The 18607-nt window shown below is 42.0% G+C and overlaps 1 protein-coding gene across 1 annotated transcript in view; it reads left to right on the top strand.

Annotated features, from left to right (window-relative positions):
• Window positions 1-930: 930 nt before the first annotated feature.
• Window positions 931-18607, top strand: part of LOC125464871 (potassium voltage-gated channel subfamily KQT member 4-like) — a 534184-nt gene continuing 516507 nt past the window's right edge. The window contains exon 1 of the mRNA XM_059654245.1: window positions 931-1601. Within this exon, the coding sequence (XP_059510228.1) occupies window positions 1246-1601 (356 nt within the window). The 5' untranslated portion in view covers window positions 931-1245. The remainder of the gene's footprint in view (window positions 1602-18607) is intronic.

Raw genomic sequence — 18607 nt, 5'->3', positions numbered from 1 at the left:
GCAGGGAGGAAACAGTAATGTGGTCCAGGTCCTGTAGATGGTGCTATTTCTGGCCTGGCCCGGGTGATACTGGGCTGCCCCGGTTGGGTCAGTACAGACAGAAAGTGACATTGACTGAGAGTAACTCATGGGTCTGAGCTCAGCTCCAGTGATAATGCTGAAAGCACGCAGATAGTCAGGGAATACTTCCAGTATCCCACACTGGAATCTATCAGCGTCATGTCGGTAAAAATTCAGCATCTCTCCCAAAATAAACACAGCCTGCAATCTAACCAAAACTTACAGCACTTTCCCTGCAAAAAGTACTGAAGTACATTTGGAGGTTTACACGGATTTATATTGACCTGTTACTTTCTGGTAATGGTAATTCTCCACGAATAGTCAATTTCTGTAAACATGGGCAAAGATTCTGGATCATTACAAACGTGTACCTTGTTCTTGGTAAGATTTGGAGGAGTTTTGTAAGTGGAGAGGCTGTGAGCATTGTGCCTCTAAGTGGTTAATTATGAAGACTGAATTACATGGAGAAACGAATCTTTATTTCCTTCGTAGTTCTAATGTTCTTTTGTGTAAATACCTGAAGCGAAGCCGCTCCGGCAGGGCAGAGGCTTCGTCCTGAGGCGCTACTCTCCCCGAGGCCAGAACCAGCAGTTAGAACTCTTGTTAGTGCAGGACCCGCTTCCTCTGAGCTTTCTGTGCAATGTGCTGATGAGGGAGGAGCCTGGAGGCTGAGGAAAGCTGCAAAAGCGGAGAGGGGGTGTCGTAGATGAGGGGAAGGCGGAGCTGGAGTCAAGGCTCCAGGGAGCGGGGATGTCAGTTTGATGGATGACAGGTGGAGTGACAGTAGGAGCGGTGCGTGTTGCTGTGAAGTTTCAATGATGTTGAAGTTAGAGTGAAAAGCCCCAGAGCGGGACAGAGAGAGAGAGAGAGAGAGAGAGTGATGTTTGTATGAGAGCCAATGCTGGTGATTGTAGCTGAATAAGGCAGTAAGAGAGACTCACTGCAAGTGAAGACACAACTCCATCCTTCAGGAAGATCCCTCTGGGTTGTGAAACTCCTGGAATCTGAGCTTACTGCCCATCACTCTGATACTTGGCTGTACACACAGTTGCATAATGTTCTGAAGGGTGCCTCTGAGCAGTGAGAGGGCGCAAGGAGAGCGGACTCCTGGCGCATGGTCAAGCCGAGTTGGGGCTCTCCAGGGGCGGCGGCGGCGCTCCCTTCCCGTTGGAGTCCGCCGTCTCGATGCCCCGGAACCACGCAGATGCCGGCGGCATGGCCGATGAGAAGCGAGTGGAGTTCGTGGGGCTGACGGCGGTAGAGAGTGGGACCTCAGGCCGGGACGGGGTGGCTGCGAGCCCCGGGGAGAGACACCAGGGCAGCCGCCTGAGGCTGGCACCTCAGCCTGGCGATGGAGAGAGGTTGGTCCTGGCCGGATTGCCTGGGGACAGTGTGCAGAGTGCCCGCGTCGGGCTGCTGGGCAGACCGCTGCCCCTCAAACACGGCAACAAGAGGAATGCCCGCTACCGAAAGCTTCAGAACTGTCTGTACAACGTGTTGGAGAGACCGCGGGGATGGGCGTTCATTTACCATGCTTTCATGTGAGTAACCAACAGTCCCATACGCACTGCTCCAACCCCCCCCCCCCCCCCCCAAAAAACCGGCCGTGCTTTGTCCCAGTGTCGCCTAGTACGGAACTGGCGGTCATTCCGTCCACAACACTCCATCTCTCTGTACACTACCATCTTTCCAAACAGCCGCCACGGTCATTGCAAGAATATTCAAATAACACCGTTTTGCATCTCCGAGTCTCAACATTTGCCCTGTATTTTAAACTACATTTATAGTGGTGGCGTATTTTAAATAAATACATATTACAATATGTGCTAGAGTTTTAAAACCTGCTCCTATATCCAGAAAAGATGTGGGTGTTGTGTTTTCAGTCTGTGCGCTCGTTTGGAAGTTTAGCTGTTGAACTGTCGGTGTTGGTGGAAGCGCCAGAGTTTGTTTGTTATGTCACGTTTAACGAAGTTAATTGTAAATGTTTATTCTAGCTTGCACATAAGGATTGGTAAACTGTTTCTGAATAAAGTTCGAAAATTGATCTCCTAACGCCCGGTCAACTGTGTCCATCCGGAGACTTTGCCCAAGCTTTGCGCTATCATCAAAACCCTGTCTTTTTTTCTGTGTTTGCCCCCAGCCCCATCGGTTCATCATTGGACCCGCAACAAAACAGGCTTTTGCCCGGAACTTGGCAGTCTCCTGAAAACGCCCCTTCACAAGAATTTTAGACCCAGTGGTTGACTTAATGTATAACTTTATATGTGAGAGAGATTATATTCAGTGATTTGTGTTTTACAGAAATGTTCGTATATGAAGTAAGGTTGTCTTCAAGGTTTGTGGGAAACACTGAACCTCTTGTGAGATTTAAATCTATGAGCTAGTGTATTGTACTCTTGCCCAGAAATAAATAGCGCAACTCATACCCAGCTATATTTGAGCAGGTTGGACCATGGATTTAGGTTCCATTTGTGTTGAGCTGCTGTGAAAATAAAATCACTCAGACTCCATAAGTCAGTTTGGGATTACTCTTTGCTTAGCAAAGACTGGGCTGAAAACAGGACTTCAACATTTTACCCTGAAAACTTAAAGAGATGGAAAAGGAAAATATTATTCAGTGTGTAAGACGTAGAGACTGAAGGTAAGTTCCTAACAGTTTGTAAATGCCAGCACATGCTCGGAATGCTTGTCTCATTGGGCACATTATGTGTGAGCAGCTCAGCAGCAGTGTAATTGAATGGCGAGTATGTTCAGCTGACTGACTCCTGGGTCTTAAGCTAGGGATCTTTACATTTCTAAGTCAATCTCCTTGCCACAACTCTTACCTATGCCTACGATAATCAGTGCCCAAATTCATCCATGTCCATGTTTGTCTGTGTCTGTGTTCACCTGTGCCCACATTCACCCATGTCTGTGTTTACCCACATAAATGCTTGCCTATGCCCATGTTCACTAATGTCCTTGATGTGTTAATGATGACAGTTAACTGCTTGTGATCTTAGGAGATAGATTGGGCTCTATTTTGAACCAGCAACGAAAACCCAGTTGTTCAGCATATCTGAATGAAGATAACTATTATGATTTCCTTCTGCCTTCCATTTTCCAATAAACTGTTTTGTGAGGAAATGCAAAAGTTTTAAAATCTAACATTGTGCAGAGATGGTTCAGCGGGTTCCTTTCCCACATCAAGCTCAGACTATTCGGATCATCAATGTTTTCTGGCTGAGTGTCTGACATGAACTGGTTTGGTGCAGTTTGACCAGGCCTGTTGGTGAATGTAATGCTGCTTCAGAGGGAACTACCTGAAGATTGCACTTTTAGGGGCTGTGGAAAATAGAAGAACTTGCAGTACTGAACTTCAGGGTATTTTTTGAGGTAGAGGTTGATTGAAACAGAAGAAATGCTTTTACAAATTAGATAAAATTATAAGAATAGATATTCAGCCTAAGTAGTTCTGTGCTTTTGTTTATACTGCAAATGTAACTTTCCTCTCCACTCTTCATGCCACCTTCTCTACATTTTTTCCGTTCCGTTTCCCTTTTCATATTTAACAAGCTTTCCCTTATCTGCATCTGTTATTTACTTCAACTACTGCTCTGCAGTACTGAGTTTCACATTCTTGCCACTCTCAGAGTAAAGATTTTCTCCTGAATTATTCATTAGATTTATTAGTCACTAATGGTCCTTCAGATCTGAGCATTGAAAATTCTTATTTCGTGAAAAAAAAGTTTGGAATGGATCACCTAAACAGTTAAAAATGATACTAGATGCCTGTCTACAGCCAATTTGATTTACTTCACATGATATCAAGAAACAGTTGGAGACACTGGATTTTTTTTTAAAACAAATTTGTGGATGTGGGTTATGCTGACTGGCCAGAATTTATTGGCCATCCCTAGTTGCTCTTGAGAAGGTGGTGGTGAGCTGCCTTCTTGAACAGCTACAGTTCACCTGCTGTGGGTTGACCCACAGTGCCATTAGAGAGGGAATTCCAGAACTTTGACCGGCAACAGTGAAAGAACGGTGATATATTTCCAAGTCAGGATGCTGAGTGCCTTGGAGGGGAACTTGAGGTGGCGGTGTTCCTTTTTTATCTGCTGCCCTTGCCTTCTAGATAGAAAGGGTCGTGGGTTTGGAGGGTACTGTCTGAGGATCTTTGGTGAATTTCTGCAGTGCATCTTGTAAATAGTACTCATTGCAAAGGATAACAGCCCTGTCAAAATTCCGGCAATAGTACTGGAGACCTGTGCTCAAGAACGTACTACTCCCTTAGCCAACCTGTTTCAATACAGCTACAACACTGACATCTACCCAACAATGTGGAAAATTGCCCAGGCATGTCCTGTACACAAGCAGAATGAAACCAAGCCTGCCAATTACTGCCCCATCACTCTAATCTTGATCATCACTAATGTAATGGAAGGTATCATCAACAGTGCTATCCAGTAGCACCTACTTAGCAATGACCTGATGCTCCCCAATTTGGGTTCCACCAAGGCCACTCAGCTCCTCACTGCATTACAGCCTTGGTTCAAACATGGACAAAAGAGTTAAATTCCAGAGGTGAGGTAAGAGTGACATACCAAAGTTGCATTTGACTGAGTGTGGCATCAAGGAACTCTAGTAAAACTGGAATCAATGGGTATCAGGTGATCAACTTTCCTCTGGTTGGAGTCATACTTGGCACTTAGGAAGGTGGTTGTGTTAGTTACGGGTCAGTCTTCTCAGCTCCAGGACATCTCTGCAGAGTGTGTTCTTGGCCCAATCATCTTCAGCTGCTTCATCAATTACCTTCTCTCCAATATGATGTTAGAAGTGGGGATGTCTGCTGACGATTGTACAATGTTCACCATCTTCCACATTCCAGAAATGTGCAGGTTAGGTTTAATGGCCATGCTAAATTGTGCATAGTGTCCAGGGATGTGCAGCCTAGGTGGATTACCAATGAGAAATGTACAGTTTCAGGGATAGGGTGGGGGGTTTGTGTTGAGTAGGATGCTCTTTGGATAGTCAGTGTGGACTTGATGGGCTGAATGACCTGCTTCCACAATGTGGGGCTTCTATGATTCACGACTCCCCAGATACTGAAGCAGTCCATGTTCAAATGCAACAAGATCTGGACAATTTCCAAGCTTGGCTGACAAATGGCAAATAACATTTGTGCCACACAAATGCCAGGCAATGACCATTTCTAATGAAAGACAATCTAAACAGCATTGCTTCACATTCACTGGTGTTACCATTACTAAATCCTTCACTATCAACATCCTGGGGGTTACCATTGACCAAAAACTGAACTGGCCTCACCATATAATTGCAATGGTTAAAAGAATGGGTCAGAGGCTAGGAATACTATGGTGAATAACTCACCCCCTGACTTCTCAAACCTGTCCATTATTGACAAGGGACAAATCATGAATGTGGTGAAATATTCCCCCTTGCCTGATGGGTGCAGCTCCAATAACACCTAAGAAGCTTGACACCATCCATGACAAAACAGCCCACTTGATTGACACCACATCCACAAACACTAAGTGGCAGCAGCGTGTACTATTTATGATGCGCTGCAGAAATTCACCTAAAGCACCTTCTGAATCCATGACTACTTCCATCTAGAATAACAAGGGCAGCAGATATATGGGAACTTCACCACTTGCAAGTTCCTTTCCAAGACGCATAATGTTATGATTTGGAAATATATCATTGCTCCTCTACTGTCAATGGGTCAATATACTGAAACTCCCTCCTTAACAGCATTGTAGATCAACCTATGGCACATGTATCATAACAGTTCAAGAAGGCAGCTCACCACCACCTTCTCTAGGGCAACAGGAATGGATAATAAGTGCTGGCTCGGCCAGTGATTTCCATGTCCCACAAATGAATACGAAGAAAATGCAAAGGCTGGTAAATAAGGAATTCAGTATTTTATTCTTCTAGAGCCAGACATTTTCTTAACTGGTATATAATGTTTAGGCTGAAACAGCCCAAACTGGAAAAGAAATATCCCTGAAGCCGTCAATTGTTTTGAGTGTCTTTAATAATCTCACATTGAAGGAAATTGCAGACGTCTGGCAGAAATGTGCAAAAATTCAAGCAGCTCACCCACCGACTTCAACGAACACTACTCATCTCGCAACTATGATAGGGTGTGTGGTTCTAGCATTCTATTGTTTTGCCACTTCAGGACCCATGATACCGCAGCAAAATAAATCATCCTTGATCCTTAGACAGAATGATCTGATACAACATGGACAAATATCAGGAGCTGTGTCTTCCAGTCACAGCTGTTCCTTGACATTGCTGATATGACAAGAAACTTAAATCCCTCATCCTTGGTATGCCTTCCCATCTCAGAATTTGCCAATTTCAGGACTTGATTTGAGGGGAGGGGCAGTGGTTAGATTGTTCTTGTTTAAAATATATAACTGAACAATGGCATTGGCTTTTTCACATTCTGAAGGGAACTAGTCAAATTTGTTCCAAGAAAGAAGAAAGGAGTGTGCAAACAGTATTGATACAAAGGCTTGGGTAACAGGAAGGCAGGAAATGGAAATATCAAGTAGTTTCAGGAAATGAAGATGTGTTTTAGAGAGAATTTGTGGTGGATAGGCAGATTTCAAAGGAAAAATTTGTTGTACCAATTCACGTTTCACTGTTCCTTAAAATTCTCCTGCCTACCTGATTTATTTCTGCAACAAAAATTAGGAAATTGAACAAAGGTCAGCACATCCAGTAGTTCAACAGGTTGAGGGAATCACTATCATACGTTTAATGGGGAATGGTTTGAAATTAACTTGAGTTTTTCTTCAGAACTGATTGCTTTTGAGTTGTACATTGGAAATTCACAGTCACAGTGGATGCATGTACCTTACTTATTTGTGGTGAGTTCATATTGTTCCAGAATAAATTAAAAGCAATTGTATGAATGTGTGCTTCGTATTTGAGTGTGTGCTCTGTAAGTGTCTTTGTGTGGTGAATGTGAGTCTGTGCTCTGTGTGTGTTCATGCATGGTCAGGGTACATGTGAGTGTTTAAGCTTAAACAAATATGTGTGAGAGTTTATATTGCTTGTTCTCTATGTGAAAGTGTGTGTGTACAAGCATGTGTTAACTGTATGCATGCAAGCATGAGTATGTTTGTGAGCATGTGAATATGTGAGTGTGTCTGTGAAAACGTGAATGTGAGAGTGTGTGTATGCAATTTCTGTTTATATGTGTGTTTGATTCCATGTGTGTGCATGTGTGTATTTGTGCGTGTAGTCTGGAGTGTATATGGGCGGGTTTCTGTGTGAGAGAGTGTATAAGTCTGTGAACGTGCATGTGAATATGAAAATATGTGAATTTGTATATCTGTGTGCATGTCTACTCTGGGTATTATGGAAAGAGCTATGCTTTGTACCTACGAAAGCATTTAAAATCTATGGCTTTGGCTGTGAGCTGAAGATCAGCATTTTGGATGACCCATTCCTGTATTTCTCTTTCAGGGCAGCATCAATGGTGCTCTGTCCCAGTGGAGATATTGCTACAGTTTTTTTCAATGCCAGAGCTGCTGTGGAAGTAAGGGTCTGCAGGAATGTGAAATTAACACTGCAGTGGAAATGGAGACTGCAGTGCCCCTGAAGCTGAAATCAGTGGAGGCATTCTAATTCTTGCAGGGGTCAGGAATGGAGAGGAAATCTACTGGGGAGAAAATGCAGAAAAATACGATCAGCATTTCTGGTTATTTTTGGCAAACAGTCAGTTATCAGTCAGGAGCTGGCTCCAGTCCAAAATAGACTCTGGTAACTTGGTGAGTATTCGTCACAGGGAGAGTACTAAACCTCTCCTGCGTGTAGGGCACAAGCACTACACAGATTGAATGCATAGTGATAGCAGTGTCTGTTTGAGGGTGAAAGATTACCAAGGACTCAAGTTCAGTTTTGTGGTGGCAATCTCAGGTGAGACTGCTTGTGATACCTATCTCCTACACGTAAGTGCAAAAATGAGCTTCTCTATATTTTGGCATATACTCGTGGAGATTTTCTCTTTTTTTTTTGTTTTTTTTTTCACGGGATGTTGAACATTAATTGCCCTTGAACTGAATGGCATGCTAGGCCATGTCAGCCACATTGCTGTGGCTCTGGATCTACATATAGCCCAGACCAGGTGCAGATGGGACATTAGTGGGCGGCACATTGGCTCAGTGGTTAGCACTGCAGCCTCACAGCGCCAGGGACCCTGGTTCGATTCCAGCCTCAGGTGACTGTCTGTGTGGAGTTTGCACATTCTCCCCTTGTCTGCGTGGGTTTCCTCCGGGTGCTCCGGTTTCCTCCCACAGACCAAAGATGTGCAGGCTAGGTGGATTGGCCATGCTAAATTGCCCAAAGTGTTCAGGGATGTGTGGGGTATAGGGGAATGGGTCTGGGTGGGATTCTTCAAGGGGCGGTGTGGATTTGTTGGGCTGAAGGGCCTGTTTTCACACTGTAGGGAATCTAATCTAATTAGTGAATCAGTGGGGTTTGATGAGAATCAATGGTAGTTATATAGTACCATTACCAAGACCAGCTTTATATTTATGTGCCAGATTTATTGACTAAATTAAAATTCCACCAGCTACTACGGTAGGATTTGAGCTTATGTCCTCAGGCCATGAGCCTGGGTTTCTGGATTACAGTCACATTACCCCAATGCCTTATCTTCCTTAAGAGTATTCTACAGAACCTTCTATCTCTAAATACTGTATTTAGTCAAACAACAATTCTTTTCAATCTTCAATACTTACATACAAATGATGCTGTGTTTTATTATTTGTTCATGGGGTATAACCATTGTTGGCTAAGTCAGTATTTTTTATCCATGCCTCGGTGGAGGCTAAGCTCCAGCTGTTATCAAGAAGGGCTCCTGACCTGGGACTTGCCCGCTCCAGCTGCTTTCCTTTTTTCCCTTTTTCTTTTTACTTACCTCTGTTGGCTGAGCATGGACCTCATGATGGTGAATGAGCCTGTACTTACTTTTCTGGGGCGAGCATAGGACATGGTATTGGAATTGGCAGCTGCTACACCAGCACAGGTGACGACAGTGAGGTAGACCCAGTGGCAAAAGATGGCACCTGAGGATTGATGACTTTGTTGTTGATCAGGTCTGGTGCTGGCAGTGGCGAAGCAAGGTAGAAGGGCATCACAGCAACATCAATGAGGCAGGCTCCTTGGCGAGAGATGTAATTCTGCACTGGATCGACCAAAGACAGGTGGCAGTAGAGGAGAATCAGCCCTGCTGTGCAAGATGGTGCCTGAAGAGAGGTGGATTCAATGTTGGTTGGGTCCAGAGTACAGAGTGGCGAGACTGTGGAGGAGAGATGGCGGCACAGGGATTGTTGATGATGATCTGTCTCAGGGCTGATGGATTCTCTTTAAGCAATATCTTTCTATTTCTTTTACTCTTTAAACCATTCAAAATGGCGCCAGATTGTGGTGACAGTGGAAACATTTTTCATTGTATTTTACTGCCTTTTTTGCACTATAAAATACACATGATAATAAAATCATTCATTCATAAGAAAGAAAACAAAATCATAATTTTTATAAATGGTCCATGATATTCCCTTGTTTTGTTACAACAGCATCCAAGAGGTTCCAGAAGAGAAGGACCTTGTTTCTTCTTCACTTCTTTTGTGAGAATGTTGAATTGTCTTTCACTACTCTATGGCAGCCCTGCAAGGTATCTACATTTATCTAACTCTGCTGTCTTGAGCATCCACAATTTTTGCACTGGGACAGATTATCATGGGACCTGCCCTGATAGTGAAACACTGGCTAAACTGAACTTGGGCAAAATCCTGGGCACAGGCAGCAATGGAACAGTGAGAAAACTGAATAAAATGTAAATTGCTTAAGGAACCAAGAGAGAGCCAGAATTGATGTTGATACTGATAAGCTGATGTCTGGGGTTCATAGACTCTCAAGCATTTGTAACACATAAGGAGACTAGTTGGACCATCAGGTGCATGACAATCAACAAAGATCTGACTGCACTAATTTTCCATTCTTGGCCCATAATCTAGGAGAGGCAATGCAAGTGAATACCTAGTCATAAGAGTAATGGAGTTGATGGGAATGGGAGAATTTAAACTCGAACAAGGTCACCTGCTCCTGGTCACTGTCCAGTGACTCACACTGAAACATTTGGCTGATTTGGAAATCACTGACCTTCTACTGGCAAATAGCCAGCTCGTCTTGGATGATTAAGGAAGACTCACTACAGGCTGGAGTGCCCTTAAGAACTCAGTATCAGGAAATCTGTAAGCAATAAAAGTTTCACAGAAAGAATCAGGAAAACTGAGAGATGAATGACAACTTGTGTTTATACAATGCCTTTAATGGAGTACATGATCTGGAGATGCTTTATTGGAGCATTTTGACAACTAAGCTGCTTAAAGTAATATTCGTATAAACTTCCAAAAACTTAGTTGTAAAACTGGGTTTAAGGAGCAACTTAAAGGAAGAAAGTGAGGTAGAGAGATGAAGGGCTAAAGAATGTAGAAAAGCATAGTGATGGTGCGAATGGCAGGGGAGAGTGAGGGAGGCAATAGTGTGGTCACACTGATAATTCCATATTTCTAGGAACTGTGTGGTTGTAATTTTTGGTGCAAACTAGATATAAGATGCTTAGTGTGATGTTTACTGTATCTGACACTATGGAGTGTGGAGTCAGGTGAGGGAATCAGGTTGCCTCCTGCTCACGACATACTGAAATTAGCCAATGAACAAAGCATATCTAGAATTCCATATATGTTCTGTTGACGTATGACAATTCACGAGCTGACAATTGAATAGTCAACATAACAAGGCATAGAGCTGGATGAACACAGCAGGCCAAGCAGCATCAGAGGAACAGGAAAACTGATATTTCAGGCCTAGACCCTTCTTCAGAAAATGATGCTGCTTGGCCTGCTGTGTTCATCCAGCTCTACACCTTGTTATCTCAGATTCTCCAGCATCTGCAGTTCCTAATATCTCTGAATTGAATATTCAATATCTCTCATTGTCAAGAAGTAGATAAATGTTTCCTCTCTGTCATCATTTTTATATAATGCATTAAAACTCCAATCTTAGGAAACAATTCAATATGGATACATTGGGGGAGTGTCAAAAATTGCAGAAACAAACTCACTTATGTGGGAGAAGCTCTATCACTGTTATTTTGAAGAATGCATAGTTTTTCCTCACTGATTATGTACTGAGATGGGACAGTGCTATAAATGGTTACTGCTAATAATGGAAGGACATGATCCCTTGAAACTCTGCACTTTAAACACAAAATGCCAGATTTAGTGTTTTAGCTCATAAAAAAAAGTTCAACAGATTGGTCCTTAGGATAGTGGGATTGTACCAGAAGGAGATACTGAGGAGACCTGGCCTGCATTCCCTAGAGTTTGCAAGAATGAAGTGATCTCATTGAAAAATACAACATTTTTAGAGGGCTTAACAGGGTAGAGGCAGAAAGGATGGGGGTAGTAATGGGCAGGTCATTTACAACTGAGATAAGGAGAAATTTCCTCTCTCAGAGTGCAGTAAATCTTTGGAATTCTCTATCCCAAAGGACTGTGTAGACTAAGTCATTCAGTACATTCAAGACAGAGATCAATAGATTTCTAGAAATTAACAAGATACAGAGGGTTATGGGGATAATATGAACAAAACTATCGAGATAGAAGATTAGCCATGATAGAGCTGAATGATGGAGTAGGTTTGAAGAACTGAATGGCCTACTCCTGTTCCTACTTCCTGTATTCCTGTAATAAGTTAAATGGTGCTAGTTAATGAACTGACAATTCGAACAGAATTTCTTAACTCTCAAGTGCAGAGAGGCACAAACTGATATTTCCAGCATGGATAGAGAAACAATGGAGAATCAAAGATATTAATTGCTGCTGTAAGTTAAGAGACTAAATGGCCACACTAGGAGTAGACTGAAGGGATTTTCTGTACCTTCCTTTTTTCTCAGTCTATCTTTTTCTGTTTAATTATTATTCTCTCTTTCTCACTTCTCCTTGTGTTTCTCCCTTCCAGTATTTCTCATTCTGTTTCTTTTCTCTTAATCCATCATTTTCTCTTAATTTCTGACTTTCTGCTGGTTTCTTCTTATTCTCTTGTTCTCTTACATTCAATTGTTTTCTTTCCCTCTTTTTTGGCTCTCACTATTCCATTCCATGGTTTACTCTCATGCTGTTTGGTTTTCTCCGACTATCTACCTATCGATACCAGAAGCAGGATGTGGGATCTCCGTCCATCGATAATGAAAGTCAGGATGTTTGGCCAACAGTTGAAGCTCGCTCTCTGTCCCCGTTATGGTATCAGAAACCAGTGTGTGTATTTTTATTGAGATAGCAGGAACTGTCAATGCTGGAGAATCTGAGATAACACAGTGTGAAGCTGGATGAACACAGCGGGCCAAGCAGCATCAGAGGAGTAGGAAAGCTTGACGTTTGGTCCCGACCTGAAATGTCAAGTTTTTCTACTCCTCTGATGCTGCTTGGCCCACTGTGTTCATCCAGCTTCACACCGTGTTATCTCTGTGTATTTTTATTTATCCTTTGTCCAGTACAATGCTGCTCGCGAGGTTTAATTTGTAAGCAAATCCATTCCAGGCACACTTGACATAATTGATTAGCTTCTGTATCTACTTCTACCATTATTTGTTTAAAGAAAGGAAAATGAGAAGGCCCTTTAGACAATCTGGGGAATCTCCCCCTAAGAGAAAATGCCTCAAGAGGCAGCATGGGCTCTAGCCGGTTGCTTAAAAACAAGCTCATGAAAACAGAGACAAACAGTAGGACATTTCATCTTAGCTTCTGATTTTCAGTTTAAGGATTTCTTCTCATTCAGTGAAATTCTGTTTGTTTGAGGACATGCTCACTTACTAACAGGCTACCTGTTTGTGCAGCATGGTAATATATTACTTGGTACCAGAATTTAACATCCAACAAACCACTTTTGAACAACACCATAGGGTATATTTTAATTAAAAAAATTAAGAACATAGAATAGTACAGCACAGTACAGCACTTTGGCCCACACTATTGTGCTGACCTATTATCCTACAAAGATCAATCTACCCTGCACACCCTACATTTTACTATCCTCCATGTGCCTATCCAAGAGTTGCTTTAAATATAGTTGGGCTATTCGTTTACCTGAAATCAGCCAAACCAGAAGAAAAGACCAAAAAATTTCAAATGCAAGTTGTATTTGGTGTAAATCTAGTTTCTATGATTTTGATGCTATATCGAGAAAGATTATGCTGGAAAATGTCTGGTTCCACCCTCAGATAAGTTTAATCACAGAAATGAGTTTCCTCTAACTATGCTCATTTATCACCTTACCAGAAGCTTTTACAGTTAAGCATGCTCTTCAGGGTCTATATCTTTTAGAATGGAGGAAGGATACACTGGGATGACCTGGGGCATATTAATATATTGATGATCTCGACTTGGGCATAATTTCAAAATTTACAGAAGACAGGAATTTGGAAGGATGGTGAACTGTGAGGAAGTTGCTGATAAGCTTCACAAAGCAAGATTGGCATGTGGACAGATATATGACAGAATAAGTTTAATGCAGAAAAGAGCAACATAATTTATCTTGGTTGGAAGTTAGGAGAGACCATATAATCTAAAAGGCACAATTCTAAAGTATGTATCGGAACAGAATGACTGGGGGTTTACGTACATAAATCAGTAAAGTTAACAGGACATATTAAGAAAGTAGGTAACAGGGCATATGGGATGCTTCATAAGGGCATGGAGGACAAAAGCAAGGAAGTTATGTTAAACATTATTAAAACACTGTTTTGGCTTCAATTTATTCATTCCAATTCTGGGCCTTTGTTTTAGGAAGGACATTTATTGTGAGAGACTGCAGAAAAGATTTACAAAAGTAAATGAGAAACTTCAGATTGGACAAGTTATTCTCCATAGAGAACAATAAGAGGTCTGGACAGAGTAGATAGGGAAAAACTTTTCCAACCTTCAGAAAGGAAAAAAACCAGACAGCACAAATTTAAAGTACTTGGCAAAAGAAGCAATGTCAAGATGGAGGAGAATGTTTTCACCCAACTAGTAGCTAGAATCCTGAATGCACATCCAGAGGGTCTGGGGGCATGTAGATTCAATTGTGATTTCATAAAGGAATTGGATAGATGGCAAAGTAGAAGTAATATATGTAGGCCTATGAAGTAAAGTTGGGGTAAGTGGCACTTAGTGAGTTACTTTCGCATAGAACCAGCAAGGACACAGTAGGTCCAAAGTCTTTCTTGAGTGCTATAACCATTCTATGGCCCTTTACTTCAAAGGCAATTACAGGCACCATTTAAAACTTTGAAATTTATTGAAATAAATATTCTGTTGGTTTCTTCTACCACAAAGCTAGCTTTTTAAATAGAGCCAGATCCATTTGTTCATCCAGAAAACTTGATGCTGAATGATGATCCATCAAAGCCATCCTAGAGGAAACTGGACAACCTGGTCTCATTCCTCTCAGTACACCATGGAAAGGATGTCACCCTGGATCCTGAAAAGTACACAGTCTGGCTCAGATCACCAGGATGTGGAGCTGCCGCTTTTGAACTGTGGTGGACAAAGTCAGAAGTTACATGACACCAGGTTATAGTCAAACAGGTTTATTTGAAATCACAAGCTTTCAGCATGCTGCTCCTTCATCGTCACTTGATGAAGCAGACATGCTCCAAAAGGTTGTGATTTTAAATAAACCTCTTGGACTATTAACTGGTGTTGTGTGACTTCTGACTCAGATCACTGTGGAATGTCAAGATTTCTCAAAGGATTGAGCAACAGGGGAAGCTCGCTGTTCCACTTCACTACCATGCAGTAACAATGTGAGTGGTGTTTGTTACAAATAGGATGATCCGGTCAAGCTAAAAGGACGTACTGCCTATCACATAAATGAACTGTAGTGTTGGTGTAACATCACATGTATAGGATGTATATTCATCCCAAAGACTGGCAGGTTATATCAAACAACATGGTCCTTTGGTTGATTGCAACAAAGAAAGTACTAAACAGATCCAAATGATTTGCTGTTGCAAAACTCACAACTGAATGTCCAACATTAGATGTGATTTTGCAATTGGACATTTACTTGCTAATCTAATTATAACTAAACCCTGTGCTGTATCTGTCCTGGGAATGTTTAATAGGAAGAGTATAGAGAGATATTTACATTCACTTTAAAAGAACAGAGGGAACTTTACTCTGTATCTACCACATGCTGTACCTGTCCAGTGGCTATTTAATGGGGTTAGTGTAGACCGAGCTCAACACTGTATTTAACTGCATACTATACCTGTGCTGGGTGTGTTTGATGAGGACAGTGTAAAGGGAGCTTTACTCTGTATCTAACCCTTTGCCATTCCTGTGCTGGGAGTATTTGATGGGGAAAGTGTAAAGGGAGCTTTACTCTGTATCAAGCCCTGTGCTATTCCTGTATTCCAAGTGTTTGATGGGAACAGTGTAGAGGCAGCTTTAATTTCAGTTCAAAAAGAATACAGAAGCTCACCGAACAGCTGGATTTATAAATGACTTCCAGACGAGTTTGTGCTCTACAAATACCTGACCAATCACAGTAGGGCTGTATCACAGAGCATGATTTGGAATAGTGATGGGCAAGTGATTCTCTAATGTGGTTCTTTGGGGCGAAGTAGCAGCTGTTTGCACAGTGCCTCATTTGATAGCAACATGCTTAGTTTTGGTGTATATCCCTTGGGCTAATAGTTGAAGGTATTACTTCCTACAGTTTTTCCAGTCCGGTATGGTTTGTTTTTGCGTGTAAATAAACCTCAGGCTGCAGAGAGGGGCAGAGTTTGGATGTTTGGTGGCTACTGAGGGATTTAGGAGGGTGAGGTGGGGAGAGGGGTGGGAGAGAATCCAGTCCTGATCGCTAGGAAATTGTACTGTGTCTTCTTTCACGTATTATTTTAGAAACAAAGGGATAAACTTGCATTTGGATAAAGTCTTTCTCTATGTCAGGATTTTCCAAGGTCCGAAGTCACACAACACTTGGTTATAATCCAACAGATTTATTTGAAATCACAAGCTTTTTGAGCATTGCCCCTTTGTTAGGTGAAGTGAAGATAGTGTACAGGCACAGAATTTATAGGCAGGGAGATCTATTGGCAGGGAGATCAAAAGATCATACAGATGGCGAGTGGAGGATTGAATAATAAGTTTCTGCAGGTGATCAAGTGTGAGACGGTGTGAGTAAAGTGTCAACAGCTGAATAGTAAGTGAGGGGATGACCTATAATCCAATTAAATGAGACAGAGAGATAATTACAAAAAAATCAAAATAAGGTGGTGTTGGAGACAAACCAAATAGCTGAAATAACATGACAGATATGAGTTGCATGATGAGGTTCGAACCAAAGTAACAAGTAATCCAAAGCTGTATAAACCAGTAAAGGTAGAGAGATCATAACAAATTATCAAGGTGATAGCGTTGAAACAGGGCAGAAGGAAGATTTGACAAACACTGAACAGTGTGATGGGGTTACATGTAGTGCAACATGAATCTAAGATCCACGGTAGTTTGCAATGTGAGAGACACTTAAAGATGATGAAAAATGCCTTCATAAGAATGTGATGTGATATTTAACTCATAGATCACCAGTTCCGACGTGCCACAATGAAAAATCTCAATGACCTCCTCAGAACACATATATAGGACATGACCAATAGAGTACACTTCATTGTCCAGTACTTCCCTGGAGCAGAGAAACTACGCCATGTTCTTAACAGCCTTCAACATGTCATCGATGATGATGAACATTTCACCAAGATCATCCCTACGTCTACACTTCTTGCCTTCAAGCAACTGCCAAAACGTAAACAGACCATCACTCAAAGCAAACTACCCAGCCATAAGGATAACATCGACCACAACGCCACACAACTCTGCCACGGCAATCTCTGCAAGACATGTCAGATCATCAACATGGATACTACCATCACACCACCCACCATGTACACAACAGTTACTCATGTGACTCAGCCAGTGTTGTTTTTGCCGTGAGGCATGATATATTGGTGAGATCATGCAAATGCTACAGCAACAGATGAATGGACACTGTGCAACAATCATCTGTTAGGGATGTTCCCTCCCAGTCAGGGAACACTTCAGCAGTCACAGACATTCAGCCTCTGATCTTTGGGTAAGCGTCCTCCAAGGCAGTCTTTGAAATACACAACAACGCAAAATCACTAAGCAGAAACTGATAGTCATGTTCTGTACCCACGAAGACAGTCTCAACCATGATCTTGGGTTCATAAAGTGCTACATGTAACCCCATCACACTGTTCTTTGTCTGTAAAATCTTCCTTACTATCTTGTTTCAACGCCAATACCTTGATGACTTGTTGTGATCTCTATACCTTAATTAGTTTGTACAGTTTTGGACGACTTGTTACTATGGTTAGACCCTCACCAGGCAACTCATATCTGTCATGTTATTCCAACCATTTGGTTTGTCTCAGCATCACCTTATTTTTAATTTTTTTTGTAATTAGCCTTCTGCCTCAATTAATCAGATTATAGGTCACCCCCTTCACTTACAATCCAGCTGTTGACACTTTACTCAAACCATTGATCACCTGCAGAAACATATTATTTGATGCTCCATTCACACCAATTGCATGATCTTTTGATCTCTCTGCCCATTGATCTCTCTGTGTCTAAATTCTGTGCCTGTATGCTATTCTTCATTTCACCTGATAAAGGGGCCATGCTCCGAAAGCTTGTGATTTCAAATAAATCGTTTGGACTATAGCCTGATCTTGTCCACCCCAATTCAACACTGGCACCTCCACTTCAGGATTTTCTCATGCTCTTAACATCCAACAAATTAGTTGTGAAACTGTAGTCCCTGATATGAAGTAGGTAATGTGACTAATAGTTGGTGTACAGCAAGATTCCACAAGGAGCCATGAAGTAATGGCAAGAATTTGACAAATAATTGATTAGTGGTAGCCAAACATGTCCAAGAATGGCTAATTTATACCTTTAGTCCAGGCAGACTAAGCATTGGCTCTTGATGAAGGTTTCAGATACCAAGCACACAGGTTATAAATTAGCCAGTTAAGAGAAATGGGTGGGAAATTTTTACCCACCTAGTAACTGAGCCTAGAACCATTTCCACGGGGAAGGTTGTTGAAGCAGATGGAGAAGACCAATTTAACATACAGGTCGCTGAGTTTCCTGAGTGAGAAATAACTGAGAGTTTGAAAAGGAAGAATTGTATTCATACAGTACAATATCACATCCCTCAGTCATTGTGTGTGAATCTAGATGGTGAATGCCCAATCAATGTGTGGTGTTGTATGTAGGCTCAAAGCTGGCCAAAAGCATGTGCCTTTACCAGTAGAATGCAATACCTTTAATATTCACCTGAACAACATGTTGGCTTGGAAGTTAGCACCACTGCCTCACAGTGCCAGGGACTTGTGGTCAATTGCAATGTTCGGCAACTGTCTGTGTGATATTTGCACATTCTCCCCCTG

The sequence above is a fragment of the Stegostoma tigrinum genome, chromosome 24, assembly GCF_030684315.1.
Source record: "Stegostoma tigrinum isolate sSteTig4 chromosome 24, sSteTig4.hap1, whole genome shotgun sequence".
Taxonomy (NCBI): domain Eukaryota; kingdom Metazoa; phylum Chordata; class Chondrichthyes; order Orectolobiformes; family Stegostomatidae; genus Stegostoma; species Stegostoma tigrinum.
This window is presented reverse-complemented; position numbering and strand designations above follow the sequence as displayed.